Source organism: Desmodus rotundus, chromosome 6 (assembly GCF_022682495.2).
Source record: "Desmodus rotundus isolate HL8 chromosome 6, HLdesRot8A.1, whole genome shotgun sequence".
Taxonomy (NCBI): Eukaryota; Metazoa; Chordata; class Mammalia; order Chiroptera; family Phyllostomidae; genus Desmodus; species Desmodus rotundus.
The window spans coordinates 93,963,506-93,978,812 of NC_071392.1; the positions used below are offsets into that span (position 1 = coordinate 93,963,506).

At 66.3% G+C, this 15,307-nt stretch overlaps 2 protein-coding genes across 6 annotated transcripts; one reads left to right on the forward strand and one right to left on the reverse strand.

Moving 5' to 3' along the window:
* The first annotated feature begins 2,801 nt into the window (after positions 1 to 2,801).
* Positions 2,802 to 12,909, forward strand: PTK6 (protein tyrosine kinase 6). Of its 5 annotated transcripts, XM_045194765.2 has the most exons (11): positions 2,809 to 3,078; positions 3,576 to 3,756; positions 3,855 to 4,010; positions 6,279 to 6,490; positions 8,033 to 8,154; positions 8,474 to 8,634; positions 9,125 to 9,278; positions 9,937 to 10,098; positions 10,818 to 10,999; positions 11,465 to 11,618; positions 11,717 to 12,909. In XM_045194765.2, exons 1-11 carry the CDS (start codon positions 2,930 to 2,932, stop codon positions 11,902 to 11,904), a joined length of 1,821 nt encoding a protein of 606 aa, XP_045050700.2. In that variant the 5' UTR covers positions 2,809 to 2,929; the 3' UTR covers positions 11,905 to 12,909. The 5 variants fall into 5 exon arrangements, with proteins under 5 accessions (XP_045050703.1, XP_045050701.2, XP_045050702.2 ...); XM_045194766.2 differs by lacking the exon at positions 3,855 to 4,010 and having other exon boundaries at positions 2,808 to 3,078; positions 11,435 to 11,618; XM_045194768.3 differs by lacking the exons at positions 10,818 to 10,999; positions 11,465 to 11,618; positions 11,717 to 12,909 and adding an exon at positions 10,586 to 10,808 and having other exon boundaries at positions 2,802 to 3,078.
* Positions 12,799 to 14,356, reverse strand: PPDPF (pancreatic progenitor cell differentiation and proliferation factor). Its single transcript, XM_024559507.4, has 5 exons — positions 14,208 to 14,356; positions 13,668 to 13,748; positions 13,466 to 13,543; positions 13,274 to 13,370; positions 12,799 to 13,194 (listed from the first exon to the last, which is right to left on the reverse strand). The coding sequence occupies exons 2-5, from the start codon at positions 13,720 to 13,722 to the stop codon at positions 13,086 to 13,088; spliced, it is 339 nt and encodes a 112-aa protein (XP_024415275.1). The 5' UTR covers positions 13,723 to 13,748; positions 14,208 to 14,356; the 3' UTR covers positions 12,799 to 13,085.
* Between the last annotated feature and the right edge of the window lie 951 nt (positions 14,357 to 15,307).

Sequence of the window (15,307 nt, forward strand, 5' to 3'; positions counted from 1 at the left end):
TTCCCTCCCCTGCAGGGCCCTGGGCTGCGTGGGCCTCCTGGAGCATGCAACCCTTTCTCAGGAAGCAGCTGGCCTTCCTGAGCTGCTTGTGGGACAAGATCTGGCCAGCAGGCACCCCGGACCACAGCATCCCCCGCTTCCTGGACCCTGAGGCCCACGCTGAGCTGGAACGCCCCGCCGCCCCCCGGCCCCAGGCCCGGTGTTCCGGCTGCTGTGTTACTTCACCGCTCCGTGTGCGGATGAGCTGAGTGGCAGCTGTGGGGACAGGCTCTGCCCTCAAGGAGGAGGGTGGCTACATCTTTGCCCAGAAGGCTCTCTGGCTGGCCCAGTGTGGGGCTCATGCCCCTCGCCTACGTGGCCAAGGCCCCCCGAGACACTCTCAGACCAACCGTGAGTACTGCCTGCTCTGGGGGTCAGGGATAAGCGGACCAAACCTGGGGGTGGCCCGCTTGGGGTCCTCATGCATTCAGTTCGATCTCGCCCTCGGTGGCCGTGCTGCTGCCGTAGAGCTGGGAGCCAGAAGCCCGAAGCTTGGGGCACGGTCAGGTCCGGCAGCTGGTCACCTGGCTGGTGTGTCACCCGCCCCTGGCAGGTCCCGCTAGGACTCTGTCCGGCTATGTGGTCAGGTGGGCCCTGGAAGGAACGTTCTAGGGGGCTCTCATTCCACCACTGGCTGAGCGGTCATCGCTTGGAGGGCAGGGGGCATGGGCCTGGGTTGCGGTTTGAGTGAGGTGGACAGAGTCTTCATCCTGCCAGAGCTCCTGGTGAGGACAGCCGTGTGCAGGGACGCCCTGGGACATCCCATTGTGCTCTGAGAGGGTGGGGGAGCTGGTGACCAGGGACTGCGGGAGTTATCGCTGGGCCAGGCCTGGGGTGGCCTGTCTGTGCCGACATTCTGGGTCTTGGCCTTACTCCGGCCTCTTCCTGCCTCTTGGGGGATTTGCAGGTTCGGGGGAAACCTGAGCGACAGGAAGGTGCCGTCTGGCCCCCACCCCCCACTCCTGGGACCAAGCAGCCACTCCGCTGTCCTGGACAAAGCCAGGGCCTCTGGAGGAGGCTGGCAGGGCTGGGGCAGGAGAGGGGCCCGGAGAGGAAGAGCTAATGACTATTTGCTGGGCTGGAGATGAAAGGCCTGACCACACTCACCGGGTCATTAGTCCCAGACACCTGTCCCTGCACCAGACTGGCTGAGTGGGCCCGGCCCCTCACCCCATGGTGAAGCCTCCTCGCTCACAAGCCGCTGAGGGCCCCCTACAGTCCTGTCACACCCAGGGCCCCACACCCCAGGGAATGCGCGGGGTCTCAGCTTTCACCTGGCCTGGCTGTCCTGGGAGGCCTGCTGCAGCCCCTTCACACTGGGGTGTGTGTGCTCCCCACCTCGGGCCCACAGCCCCGGAAGGCAGGGCCTCCATGGTTGTGGGGGGCGGGCCCGGCAGCCTCAGGGCTGCACCTCGGCTCCCCACTCAAGGTGCCCCTGGGCTTGCTGCCCACCAGGTGTCCCCCGGGAAGCCCACATCAGTCCACGGGTCCTCGACCCTCCCCATCTGCTGAGTCTGTCCCCCAGCATTCCCCAGGCCTCTGCCCCTCCACCCACCGGCTCCCCTCCTGTCTTTGACTGTTCCTCCCTCCTGCCCAGTCCAGCCCCACAGCTCTGGTCACTGGTTCACAGCCACCCCCCAGGGTGGGCACAGGTTGCTCCCCCCTCCACCAGGCCCTGCCCTCGGCCCTGGGTCCAGCAGCACCCACTTGCACAGCTTTGCCCACCTGGTCCCTTCTTTTCAGGGCACCCCCACCTTGTGCCGACTCGCTTCGAACCACGTTCGGCTGCCCGGGTGACCTGAGAGCCAGTCCCTGCGCTGGCCCCAGGGTGGATGGGGTCTCACAGGGCTGTCCCTTGGCATCTGAGGCTCCTCTTAGGGACCTCCTGCCACTGGGCCAGGTATCGGGAGGCTCCAGGGAGGGGTGCTAACTCAGGTGTGAAGTTGCTCCACCTGCACCTAGGGGAACAGACACAGGTGATAGGGTGGGGCCAGTAGCCACACCTCCCAGGACTCAGGTGGAGTGCTGGCCCAGACGGGGTGTCAGATGGGGGAGCCCCCAGGGCTGGGCTGGCTCGGTGATCACCACGCCTGCCCTTCACAGCTGGTACTTCAGTGGTCTCAGCCGCACCCAAGCCCAGCAGCTGCTCCTGTCCCCGGAAGATGCCCTGGGCTCCTTCCTCCTCAGGCCCAGCGAGAGCAGCCAAGGTAACTACTGACTGTCAGGTACCAGGCCCCCCCACCCCCCCAGGGCCCCTGGCCCCGCCTGCACCCTGTGTGGCCCCCACCAGGCAGACCGCTCTGGAGCTCAGGCCCCCAACCCCGTGCCCACTGCTGGCCGCTGCCCCCACGAGCTCACCTCCTCAGCCCGTGGCCCCCTTGTCCCCCTGGAGGACTCGGTCAGCAGCACCCACCGGGCACCGACCCTGCTCTGTGAACACAGCCCTAGGCCCCTCCTGGCCTGTCGCTGCCCACATGCCCTCCTCCTCCAAGTGGCTCCAGTGGCTCAGGCCCAAGGAGGGTGGTGGAGGGTGGCCCTTGGACTGGAGGAGAGGCTGGTCTGGCCTCCATCTCCGCACCCTCACAGTCCGGGCCCAGGCCAAAGTCCGCCACTACCGCTTCTCCACGACAGCTGACGGCAGCCTCTGCCTGCAGAAGGGCTATCCCTTCCCCAGCCTGGAGGAGCTGCTCGTCTACAAGAAGGCCCACTGGGAGCTGATCCAGAACCCACTGCTGTGGCCCTGCGTGCCCCAGGTGGACCCGTCCCTGCCCACCGGGGTCTGTGGGGCCTGGGAGCCCACCCATGGCGAAACCTCCACGCTGGTTGGGGCCCTGCCCACGGCTGGGTCTGCTCTCTGAGAGTTCTGGGTGGGGGGAAGCTGTGAGAAGAGATGCTGGTCTGGAGGATGCACACTGGGACCCACAGCTGGGCTGGACCCGCAAGTCTCTGCCACTGCCTCAGAGCGGCTGCCCTGCCCCAGCACCGGGGCTGTGACCCGGTTCCTCTGGTGCCGTTACGAAGGCCCAACCGGGGGGGCGGGTAAGGAGTGTTTGTGGGAGATGTTGCCTCCAGCTTGGGTCTGGCAGCAGGTGGGGCCAGTCCGGGGATGTCAGCCCCTGGCACCCCGCGTTCCAGCCAGAGTCAGCCCCGAGCGTGTGCTGGGGCAGGCACAGGGGTGGAGACCTGGTCCCGGGAGAAGCCCAGTACCCCCCCCCCCCCCGCCCCGCCAGCAGGACAAGTGGGAGTGGCTGCGCCCTGTGCAGGAAGCTTTGTGGAGGGGCCCTCAGAGCGCTGGTCTCAACTTGGTGGAGCGCGGGTGGCGCGGTCCCTAGGCAAGGTCAGCGTGGACCCTGCCCCTCCTGGGTGCCCCTTCTCTGTCTCTCCCCGTTGGGGACCCAGGCCAGGGTGCCAAGGGCCGGCTGGCCCTGAGCGGCCACTGCAGCTCACAGGGCCTCCCCATCTCAGAGGAGGAAGCTGGGGCACAGAGGGTGGTGAGCTGGATGAGGCGTGTCCCCTGACTGCCGGCTGCCCCACAGGCCCCGAGGGCTGAGCCCTGAGCCCGCTGGTCCTGCTGGGCTTCGCCTGCCAGGTGGCCGAGGGCATGAGCACCTGGAGGAGCAGCGCATCATGCACCGGGACCTGGTGGCCAGGAATGTGCTCGTGGGTGACGACCTGGTCTGCAAGGTAGCCGACTTCAGCCTGGCCCAACTGCTCAAGGTCAGTGTGGGCCGGGCTGCAGACGCCGCCACGGGCAGTGGACCGGGCGGGTAGGACATCGCCGCTTCCCCCTCCCCTCCTCTGTGCCCCCTGGCCAGGACAACGTCCACTGGCTGAGCTGTGGCGCCAGGACCCCCACAACTGGATGGTGCCCTAGTCCGCCACCTATCACATCTTCTCCCCGAAGTTGGGCGTCTGGTCTTCCGGGGTGCTGCTGTACGAGGTGTTCACCTATGGCCAGGGCCCCTACGAAGGTGGGCTGCTAGGCAGCCCCTGTGGGGGCGGACCCTGACCTGGGGGGGCTCACCCCAGAGGGGCACCAGGCCTCCACGCTGCCTGAGTGGCAGGGAGAGGTACCCACGCCCGCCGCCCCCCCCCCCCCCCCCCCCCCCCGCCCCAGGAATGAGCAACCAGGAGATGCTGCAGCAGCTCACCAGGGGGTACTGGCTGCCACGCCCGGACGCCTGCCAGGCCAAGGCCTGTGCGCTCATGCTGGCCTGCTGGAAGGACAGCCCCGGGGAGCGGCCTGCCTTCGCCGTGCTGTGGGAGAGGCTGGGCACGCTCCGCAGGCACCTGTACCCCACCCTCACGTGACCCAGGCGCTGGACGCTGGAGACACTGGGGATGCTGGGCTGGGCCACTCCTCCCCATGGGGCAACATTTGCCTCAATTTGTCCTGGGTGCGGGACCACTGGCCCGCAGGGCCCCTGGCCACAGGGCTCATGGACTGACACGCACACCTGGGTGCCCACAGGCTGACACACAGAGACACCCGCTCAGAGAGGAGGGAGGCTGACGTCCACTGCCCTGCATGACTGTGTCCCCAGCAGAGGGCAGAACTCAGCAGGAAGGTGGCGTGGAGCCCACGTCTGCTCCTCCCTCAGGGAGAAGGGCGGAGGGGACAGCCAGCAGGGTTGAGGTAGAAATGTCTGGCTGGGGGAGGACAGGGACCTCTTGGAGCCCCAGCCTGGGTGGAGGGTGGGGGCAGGAAGGTTTGGTCTGAGTTTCTTAGGACCCCAGGCTGCAGTCGCTGACCCCTCCATCCTGTGCTGGGCCAAGGGGATGGCTCGGGCGTGCAGGCCGCAGAAGGTGAGGGCTGGAGCTGAGCTCCTCCACTTTGGGGGACCGAGGGCCCCCTCTGGGCAGGGTCTCTGGCCACCAGAAACGGCTCAGCCTCTTTGGTTGGAGCTGCTGTGAATGTGGGCGGGCTGGGCAGGCAGCCTCGGAGGGAAGGCGTGTGCTGGGAGTGGTGGCTGCCCCGAGAGGCAGGCATGCGTGGGGGTCATCTTGGGCATCTCACCAACCACATGCTGGACAGGTTTGCTCTCTGGAGCCTCTGGGCGGAGCCAGGACACTCAGTCCGAAACTCTCGCTTCCTGGTGTGACTCAGGCAGAATTCTGGCACATCTGCACCCAGTGACTCTCGGGGCCTCTGGGTGTGGGTGCACTGGCCAGGCCCAGGGCTGAGGGAATGGCAGGGTGTTGGTGAGCAGATGGAGGGTGGAGCCCCAGGCCCAGCAGACACTGAGCAGCCCAGTGGCCCCGCCCCTTGGAGCCCTGTCCCCTCTGCAGTCCCTGCTGCCCCTTCCCCAAGTGGCTAGGTCAGGACTGAGTGAGGCCACCCAGCACAGCACATCTGTGACCTTGTTAAACAGCACATGCTGGTGGGGGGAGGGGGTGAGCAGGGCCGTCACTGTCTTCTCCATGGAGACTTCCGACAGGCAGGAGTCACAGCCCTCTGTCCTCACCGTCCTCCTGCCTGGCGCAGAGCCCCTGGCAGCCCCCCGATGGGACACAGCTCAGGCCGGGCCAGCAGGCTGACCCCACACCCAGAGCCCCACCCTGGCTCCGTCCTGGGCTGCCCACTGTGGCCACTGTGGCCACTGTGGCCACAGTCTGGGAGTGTGCAGTGTGGGCACTGTGGTGTGAAGGTGGTGTGGGGCTGCAGGAGGCGCCTCGTTGAGGGAAGAGAGGCGGCTCCAGCCGGGCTCCAGCAGCAACCTGCTCCGAGCCTGCTGTCCATCTGTCCCAAGTGGTCCAGTGGCCCTGAAGGAGAAGGGAGGGAGTGGCTCATCCGAGTCTCCACCCTCACAGCTCCAAGACTCACTCCCGAGGTTCCAGTCCCACCACAGTGGACCCCAGCAGGGCAGCACCCCTCGTCCCTCCCTCAGAGCTCAGGCCTCACCATGGGGCCCCCGTAGAGGGCACATTTCCCGCAGCAGGTGGGCAAGAGCAGCACCCAGATGGACCTGGCCCCAGGGAGGGAGTGAGTGGAACAGGTGAGAGCTGGGGCTGACCACCCACCGGCCCACCATGCTCAGAGAGCTGCCTGTCACCCTGTCAGCCAGTCCTGGGAAGTAGCTGGATGCTGGGCGGGGTGGGGGGCGGGGAGGATGGCTTGTCAGAGTAGGCCCCGCCCACCCACCACTCCCAGCTATGGTGTTTGTAGCAGCACAGTGACAGGTGGGGAGGCCAGGTGGCCCAGTCCTGCTGCTTCAGTGGCCATGGTGTCTCGGGACCAGGTGCCCCGGGGCCCCAGGTACGTGGGACTCTGGGACTTTGAGGCCCGGACGGATGAGGAGCTGAGCTTCCGGGCAGGGGACCTGTTCCAGGTGACCAGGAAGGAGGAGGATTGGTGGTGGGCCACCCGGCTGGACGCGGAGGGCGGGGCCCTGGCAGAGGGCTACGTGCCCCACAACTACCTGGCTGAGGAGGAGACAGTGGAGTCAGAGCCGTGAGTGTCTCTGTGGTCCATGTGGGCCACCAAGCTGCCCTCCTCCCTGGCCCCGCAGCTCCCTGAGAACTCAGGGCAGGGATGCTGTGGGACAGAGCTCCGCACCTGTGGCCAGGCTCCGGGGAGGGGCAGGGTGCGGAGGTGGCCTCAAGGAGGGTGGGGACTCAGGGCTGGACCCCACCATCTTGGTCCCAGGAGTGTGATGGCACTTTTGCTGGGTGACATCTGGGGGTGGGGGCAGCAGAGGCATGCGGCCCCTCCCCCGGGGCCCCCCATGGGCACCTGGTGGAGCCAGGACTCAGAGAGGACAGAAGAGGCTGAAGCGGGTCCCGCTGGCAGTGGTGGGGTCAGTGTGGGACCTGGGGCAGGGCCGGGTCTTTGGGGAGCTGCCTTCAAACAACTGGAACCAGATGCGTGACCTAGTTGGGGAGGGAGGAAGGTCGTTGCGACATGCCCTTCTCTGGCGTGGGCTGTAGGTGTCTGCTCCCGGCCTCCCCACTGCCCGTGCCTGGCTGCGGGGCTTTGGGAGGTGGCAGCCACCACAAGGGGCCGCCCAGGATGTGGGGACCCCAGGGGGCAGCCTGTGGAGAGTGAACTGTGATCTTTGAGCTGGTTCCTGGGAGGGGTGCTTAGCAGGAGGAGCCCTGAGGCCCGTCTGTGCTCCCTGATCCCAGGGGCTCTCGCCATCGGCCTGCCTTGCCCAAGCTCATGCTGCATGGCAGGCAGCACCGTGGGCACGGACGCAGGGTGGACTCCGCTGGAGGAGACACCTGGGCCCCGAGGGTGGCGGTGTGGAGGGAGGCAGCCTGGGTGGAGGGCGGGCAGGGAGCCCTCCGAGTGCACAGGATGGGCTGCGCTGCACAGCGGTCTTCTGTGTGGGGCCCGTGTCTCCACAGCGTGGGGAGGGGGGGTTGGGGTGCAAAGGACAGAGCCGCTGGCAGTGGGGGTTACCCAGGGAATCGTGGGCCCCACTCTGACACCCAGAGTCCAGGCTCGCCCACGTCCGGTGCTGGCTGCTGGTGTGCTGGGACGGGCGAGTGTGTGCGTGTGTGCATGCAAATATGTGTGTGAATGCATGTGTGTGCAGACGTGTTTGTGGATGTGTGCGCATGTGTTTGCATGCATGTACACAAGCACGTGGGTGGGTGTGAACACGGTCACGTGTGCATAGCTGCTGCTCAGGCCCCTGGTGTGAGGGCACGTCTGTGGCCTGGGTCACACAAGTGGTCACAGCACCCTAGAACAGCGTGGGCCTGTGGACGGATGTCAGGTCCCTGGGACGGGGGCTCTGACCGCAGACAGGGCTCCCCGTCCAGGCAGGGTGGTGGGAGGTACCTGCTCTCCCCTCTTTGGGTCACTAGGACCTTTCCTGGCATCCAGAACCAGCCACTTGGGACATTTGGGGTCTGTGGTGGGCAAAGGAGGGGCCTCGGGTCCGAGACAGTATCAGAGAGCAGCTCGGGCTCAGGGTGGGCAGGGCAGGGGTCAGAATGGAGTCAGTGTGAGGTCAGGGCTTCTTCTGCACCCCCTACCCGTCCGCAGGTGGTTCTTCGGCCGCATCTCCCGCTCAGAAGCCTTGCACCGGCTTCAGGCCGATGGCAACGAGTCGGGGGCCTTCCTGATCCGGGTCAGCGAGAAGCCGGGCGCTGACTATGTCCTCTCCGGTATAGCAGCCCCTGTCCTGGCTCCGTGGGGTCTCGGGGCTTGGCTTGGTGTCTTTTTGCCCCCAAACCCTTCCTTGCTGCTTCTCTGGCCTGTCCCCTGCGTCTGGCTGTGCCATCCAGGATACCGCAGCCCTTCCCTGGGAGTCTCAGGGCCCCCGTGGCCGGCAGCTGTTTCTGTGGTTCTCTCCTGGGCGTGGCGCCCACTCGTACCCCCTGACCTGCGCACTGCTCTCTGAGACCGGGTGGGGGCGCGCCGGGGGTGCGCACGCCCGCCCGCCCGCTCATGCGCGCCCCCTCTGCCCGCGCCCTCGTGCCCCAGTGCGGGACAGGCAGACCGTGCGGCACTACAAGATCTGGAGGCGCGCCGGCCGGCTGCACCTCAACGAGGCCGTGTCCTTCCCCAGCCTGGCGGGGCTCGTGGACCACCACCAGTCACACAGCCTGTCGCACGGCCTGCGGCTGGCTCTGCCCTGCTGGAAGGTAGAGACCCGCCCCCACCCAATGGGGGCCCTCTCTCCTCAGTGACCGGTCCTTCAGGGTCACGCAAGATCACGCAGGGTCACGCAGGGTGGGTGTGGGACTCGGGGGACTCTGGATGCCTGGAAACTGAGGTTACAGAACTAGGAGTGGCGGGTCGGGCAGAGGGTGGTCCCTCCTTGGTCGGTCCTTCACCTGCGGGCCGCTAGCGGTCATGGCTCTCCTGCTGTGTCCGGTGCGTCTCTCTCGCACGAGGCCGTGCGCCCCCGCCCGCAGCTGCACAGGACTTTTGACCCAGCGGCAGCTGGGCCCATGTCACAGGCCCAGAGCAGGCAGTGAGGGCGCCGTGTCTGCAGACACAATGGGGCGGCCCCTGGGACCCACCCGGTGGCAGTCCTACCTTGGAGGATTGGCCACGGGCTCCCCCTACTGGGCTCCGAGGGAATCCCCGAAGGATGGCTAGGCCATGGGGTGTCCCCGCCTGTCCCTCTAGCATGAGCCAGAGCCCCTGCCCCACTGTGCCGACTGGGAGCGGCCCCGGGAGGAGTTCACGCTCTGCAGGAAGCTGGGGTCCGGCTACTTCGGGGAGGTGTTCGAAGGGCTCTGGAAGGACCAGGTCCGAGTGGCCATTAAGGTGATAGCTCGAGGTCAGTGGCCCCAGGCCCCACCCCCCGCCCCCCCAGTCCCACTGACAGGGACCCCTGACCTCGCTTACGCAGGGGTGGGGGGACAGGCTGCATGTGGTTCCCCAGCAGTATAGGGGTGACGTTTTCCTGTGAGTTGAAAACTTTCTTTAAAAAAACATTTTACTGATGTTCATAGAGAGGGGAAGGGCGAGAGGGAGAGAAACATCAATGTGCGGTTGCCTCTCACACGCCCCCTACTGGGGACCTGGCCTGCAATCCAGGCATGTGCCCTGACTTGGAATTGAACCTGTGACCCTTTGTACATTACATTCTGAACATACACAGAGAGCTGTCAAAATCACTGGGTTGCAGGAAATAGAGGCTCATCTGCAGCCTCCTTGGGAGGCACCAGGGTTGGGGTCCCCCATTCGGGAACCAGGTGCCCAGAATGCATGGGGGCACACCTGGCTTGGGTGGGCATTGGCCCAGTGTGGCCCTGAGGGTGTGGTGTGGTCAAGGCTCACAGAGTCATCGGCGGGTGGAGGTGCTGGGGCATGGGGGGACTGGGCTGCGTCGGGCCCCGGCCCCCGGTCACGGCAGCGGGGCATCCCGGGAGGGCTCCCCCGTCTGCAGAGGGTAGGTGGGTTGAGCCACACCCACCGAGGCCGCCCCACCACAGACGACCTGCTGCACCAGCACGCATTCCAGTCGGAGGTCCGGGCCATGAAGAAGCTGCGGCACAAGCACGTCCTGGCTCTGTACGCCGTGGCGTCTGTGGGGGACCCTGTGTACATCATCACGGAGCTCATGGCCAAGGGCAGCCTGCTGGAGCTCTTGAGAGGTGAGCAGGCAGTGGCGGGAAGGCTGCTGGAAGGAAGGGGGGAACATCCCACCCTCTGCATGGGACAGCCAGGGATCTCTGTCGGGCCTTTGCGGTGTGCGAACACGTGAGACCGACACCTCGTGGGGAGTGCAGCGTGTTTGCTGTGGGAACCAGAGAACGTGCAGACCAGGCAAACGGGAGGAGACAAGCCTTCCGACTCCCGACCCCCAGGCTGCCTGTGCTGTCTCGTCTCCTGCAACGAGCTCCGTGATCTTCCTAACTGCCCCGCAGACAGGGCTGCCAACAGGCTCGGGGGCCCAGGGGCCCAGGTGGCCCCACTTCTGGTTCCAACAGCTGAGGCTTTGTCAGACGAGCACCATCCAGCCCGGGCTGTTGCGCCTGGGGGTCAACTCTCACCCACCCACGTTTGGGAAACTCTAAGGCAGACCTGCTCACAGAAGCAGGATGGTCACAGGCAGTGTCCCTGTCATTAACGACCCTTCAGGAATGAGACCTTTGACAGTCTGCACACCCCGTGCCAGAGCTGGTGGCCCGTGGGACCCGAGGTTTGTGTTGTCACTGTGACAGGTGTCTCTGCACCTGCCCCTGGCGCCCCGCCCCCTTCCTGCAGGTTCCCCAAAGGGAAGTGTGCAGACACGTATGGGCTGACGCGGAACTGCCCCTCGGTCTAGCCAGGAGCCCTGAGGGCCCACTGGCCTGGCCCTGCTGCCCTGCAGAGTCTGACGAGGAGGAGCTACCCGTGCCGGAGCTGCTGGACATCGCCGAGCAGGTGGCTGAGGGCATGTGCTACCTGGAGTCGCAGAACTACATCCACCGGGACCTGGCCGCCAGGAACATCCTTGTGGGGGAGAACAACGTTTGCAAAGTGGGGGACTTCGGGCTGGCCCGGCTCATCAAGGTGGGCCATGGCAGGCGGGGCCGGGGCCCGGGCCCCGGGGGGGTCCCAGAGCCACAGGAGGCAGGGAAGCCACACAGGGTGGTGGGGGGACAGGCCATCTGCAGGGCGGGCTGACCATGACTGCCCCCTTTCCCGAGTTCATCTGATGGTGGCCCCCCAGCTATTGTTTGGGCGTGTGTGAACTCACGGACGTGTCTGTGGGCCACTGTCCCACTGGGGCCTACATGGCTCCCCATCGGGGCCCTCTTTAGGAGGAGCCACGCTTTTCTTGACCCCCACTTCCGAGCGCTGCCAGTTGCCTGTCCTCCTGCCCACCCCCAGGCCCACGGCCAGCCTGTGTCCCCCACGTTCTGACAGTGCCCACTCTCTGTGCGGGGCGGCCTCCCACCTGCCCACCACACAGAGCTCCCCATGCCATCCGTGCTGGGGACGCAGGCGTCCTCCCCAGCATGTGTCTCACTGCAGGAGGACATCTACCTTTCCCACGACCGCAACGTCCCCTACAAGTGGACGGCCCCCGAGGCACTCTCCCAGGGCCTCTACTCTGTCAAATCTGACGTCTGGTCTTTCGGGGTTCTTCTCCACGAGATTTTCAGCAGGGGGCAGGTGCCCTATCCAGGTACCTGGACACCCTTCTGCATGCCTGGGCGCTGCCCAGAGGGCCTGAGGTGTGAGTGTGGGGGTGTGCAGAGGGTGAATATGGCCCTATCCCCGCAGGCATGTCCAACCACGAGGCCTTCCTGAGGGTGGATGCGGGCTACCGCATGCCCCGCCCCCTGGAGTGCCCCCCCACAACGTACAAGCTGATGCTCTCCTGCTGGCACAGGGACCCAGGGCAGAGGCCCAGCTTCAAGGCCCTGCAGGAGAAGCTCTCCAGCTTCACCAGGTACGAGAACCCTGTCTGAGGGGGCGCCCACCCCACCACCAGGCCCAAATCCAGCCAGGACCACCCTGCCCAGGGAAGAAGACCCCCTTGCAGTCTGGGGCCTAGGCCGCCCCTTCTGAAACCCCAGGACCAGGAGCATGCCGGGCCCTCCCAACTGACTGCAAGTCTGGAGCAGGGCCAACGTCTCTCCAAAGGGAGTGGAACTGTCCCTGGCTCTGACCCCCAGCCACCAGCTCAGCTAAGACCAGGGCTGGGCCTTCTGGGACAGTCTGTGGTGGAGACCCTGGCCTGGTCTCCCCAGCACTCAGCAGACAGGGGAGCCTGGGTGAGGCTGCCCCACCCTGCCTGGACCCACGCAGGGCGGGCAGCATTGCTGCCTCTCAGTGGACACACACGGAGTGGGGGGGGGGGGCAGGGGCTCCTTCATGGGCCTGCTGAGCTCCCCTCCCCTGGCCACCGGAGGCCAGTGGACCCAAGCCAGGGAGATGGTCCCACCGCCCTTCCCAACTCTCTGAGTCGGACTTCGCCCAAAGCCAAGCTGCCCATGATGGGAAGGCCCCCTCCGAAACACCTTTCGTCCGTACCCTCAGCCTTACTTTTGGGTGCCTGGGGCCATAGACCTGCCCATATGGGGCTGGGGGGCCCCACAAGGGACTAGAGGTGACATCTCGGGGTTGCATCCCCCTAGACAACATGACGTCAGGGGCAGCTCTTGGACCGCCTGCTCCCAGGTACCCCGCCCTCCTCACCAGAATAGTTCCTGGGGGGCAGGGGAAGCCTGGTCAGCCTCAGAGTAGACTCCCAGCAAGGCCCAGGGGATGGGGCCAGCTCCCACCCCCACCAGGACATGTGGCAGCTGGACGACGTCGATGTCTCCCACAGCCTGGGACACACAGCTCAGGCGCACTAGGGATGCTGGCTGCTTATTGTTTATTTCCCATTTGGTGCAAGGCACGCGGTTATGGGGTGTCGGGAAGGCTCATGTGTGGCTTGGGTAATAAAGAGCAGGGCTCTCTCAACTTCTTTTTTGGTGTTTTGCTGTTTTGATCTGAAAAAAAGCCAGCTGGAACTGCTTCTGCCTGCCACAGCTTGCCTGGTGTTCCCCGAGGAGTGAGGAAGGGGAGGGGCTGGGCAGGAGGGGTGGGGGAGGGGCTCGAAAGAGCCTAGCGCCTCTGAAGTCTGGTGGCTGCTGCTGGCAACTCAGGATGGAGGCCCGATGTTGACTTTGCTGGGCTGGCCACTGGGTGACTTCCTTGTGGCTTCCAGGTCACAGGTGATCACGCTGCTGGAGGCCTGGGGAGATTTCGAGCTGGGGCAGGGGAAGAGTGTGGTCAGAGGTGGCTCCCCGGGGGCCCCGCCTCCCACGTTCCCCAGGAAGGGGGACTCACTGCTCTGGGGATTCCAACACGGTGGCCATGAATGGGAGAGTGGACTTCCCGAAAAAGAAGCTTGCCCACCAGTGACCCGCGTCAGCCTTGGGGAGACCTGGGAGAAACACAGTGGGGTCACAGGCTGCTGCCCATTCCTGGGGACCCCTCCGGATGGCCAAAGGGACGGGAGAGAAGCAGACCTGCACTCACCAGGGTGGTGGGGGATGGCTTCTGCAGGGCACTCGGCACTTCCACAGGAGCTGTTGCTGGAAGTGGAGCCCAGGCGGCCTGGAGGGGAGAGGTAGTCAGCTCCAGCCCGCAGCCCACTCCCCACGCAGCCAGGGTTTCTCCAGGGCTGGAGCCGGCAGGGCCCTAGGCAGCTCTGCGGGGGCACAGCCAGGGGCTTACTCACGCCGGTAGTAGTCGTGGGTGGCCACGAGTGAGCCGCTGGAAGGGATGGCTGCCATGCTTTTGCTTGTAGACTGGTGGAAACCTGCGCACACGGGGCCGGGGAGTCCATTTGGTAACCGGTTGCCCCTCGGGAAGGGCGGTCCGTACTCGGGCTCCTGGTCTGCCCCCTTGAATCCCCGGGAGGGGCGGTGGCACCGGGTTTGTTTACCCATCCAAGCCGACCGCCAACCACTCACAGGGCGGCTCCAACCAGCGCAAACTGGCTGCGCGGGTGGAACAATGGCGCTTTGTGCGCGGAGCCGCCGTCTGGGGCTCCGGGAATCGGCCGGGCGCCGTGGGGACAAGGAGCCCACACCGCTTCCTCGGCCGCAGGACCCGTCCCGTACCGCACTGCAGCCCTCTCCCCGTCCTTCGAGCTTTCCCTCCCGCGCCCGCCGCCCCGCCCCCGCCCGTGGTCTAGTCCTCCGGTCCGCCCACGGTCTGTCCGCCCAGCGTTGGGCATCAGCCACCTCTGCCGCCCACGGCCGTCCGGGGCTCTCACCTAGGCGGCGACCCCTCGCGGACCTCGGCGCGCGATCACGGGTGGCGGGAAGCGGGGCGCTAGGCCTCGGAGCCCATTTACAAAGGAGAGCGCAGGAGGCCGACCTACGAGTAAGCGAGACAGGGGTGCGCAGGCGCGAACAGGCCAGCTTTTATCTCCGCGCTGCGCTCGCATCACGGGGGGCAGGGCTCGCAGCCACGCCCCCTGGCCGCGCCAGGCCTTCGGCAGGGGCGGAAGTTCATCCGGGGTGCATCCACCCGACCTGGGGTGGCCCGGGCAGCGCGGCCGGCCTGGCCTGGAGCTGCAGCGGTTACGTGACCCTCTGCCCAGTCCCAGAGCAGGGCCTGTCCCCTCTTCCGCGGCCCGGCCGTCCTCTCGGATGCCCGCTGGCCCCGCCTGTGTCCACCTGCGTGCCCTGCGGATGCGGCGGGGGCGCTGGACAGTGGCCCCTGCACGTTTGAGTTGCCGCCCACAGCCCTGGGACGAGCTCTACAGCCCTGGGCCGAGCTCCGCAGCCCGGCCTCCACCGGGCTCCCGTCCTCGGCCTCGACTCTCACTCTCACCCCGCACAGACGGGGCTTCTGCTCGTCTGCTCGCCCTCCCACCAGACGTGGGCGCTGGCTAGGACCCAGAGGCTGCTCTGCGCCCGGAGCGCTCCAGCCAGGGGCCCGCTCTGCCCGGCCCTTCACAGGCTTGACAGCTGGTGAAACCCACCGTGACCCCTTCACATCTCTGGTGGCTCTGGACGGCACATCCCAGTTCCTCAGCTGCAGCCTGCCTCCAGCGGCTTGCAAGGCCAGGGTAGGGTGTGGCGGGCAGGGCACAGGCAGAGTGGGAGTGTGGAGAGCTTCTGTTTGGGGGTTTCTCCAGTAGCTGGACACAGAGGCCCCCTGTTTGGGGCGACCCTAGAATACTTCCCCACGGTGCCAGGGGCCCTGCCACACCCTGGCACGTCAATCAGGAGATGGACTTCCTTTGGGATGTGGAGACCAGCCCCTCCACCCCCAGCGTCCTCACCATGCAGAAGCCCCAACTTCCCCTGCAGAGGGAGAGTCAGCAGCTCCGGAAGTTCTGCTGTTTGCTCACTGGGCCCTGGCTAG

Coding starts and splice junctions, on each gene's coding strand:
- PTK6 (XM_045194765.2), top strand. CDS start 2,930: ATGCTGGTCTGGAGGATGCACACTGGGACCCACAGCTGGGCTGGACCC. Junction 3,079..3,575: donor AGGCCCAACCGGGGGGGCGG/GTAAGGAGTGTT, acceptor GCTGCCCCACAG/GCCCCGAGGGCTGAGCCCTG. Junction 4,011..6,278: donor TGGCCAGGGCCCCTACGAAG/GTGGGCTGCTAG, acceptor TCTCGGGACCAG/GTGCCCCGGGGCCCCAGGTA.
- PPDPF (XM_024559507.4), bottom strand. CDS start 13,722: ATGGCAGCCATCCCTTCCAGCGGCTCACTCGTGGCCACCCACGACTAC. Junction 13,544..13,667: donor CACCCACGACTACTACCGGC/GTGAGTAAGCCC, acceptor TCTCCCCTCCAG/GCCGCCTGGGCTCCACTTCC. Junction 13,195..13,273: donor GTGTTGGAATCCCCAGAGCA/GTGAGTCCCCCT, acceptor CCCCTGCCCCAG/CTCGAAATCTCCCCAGGCCT.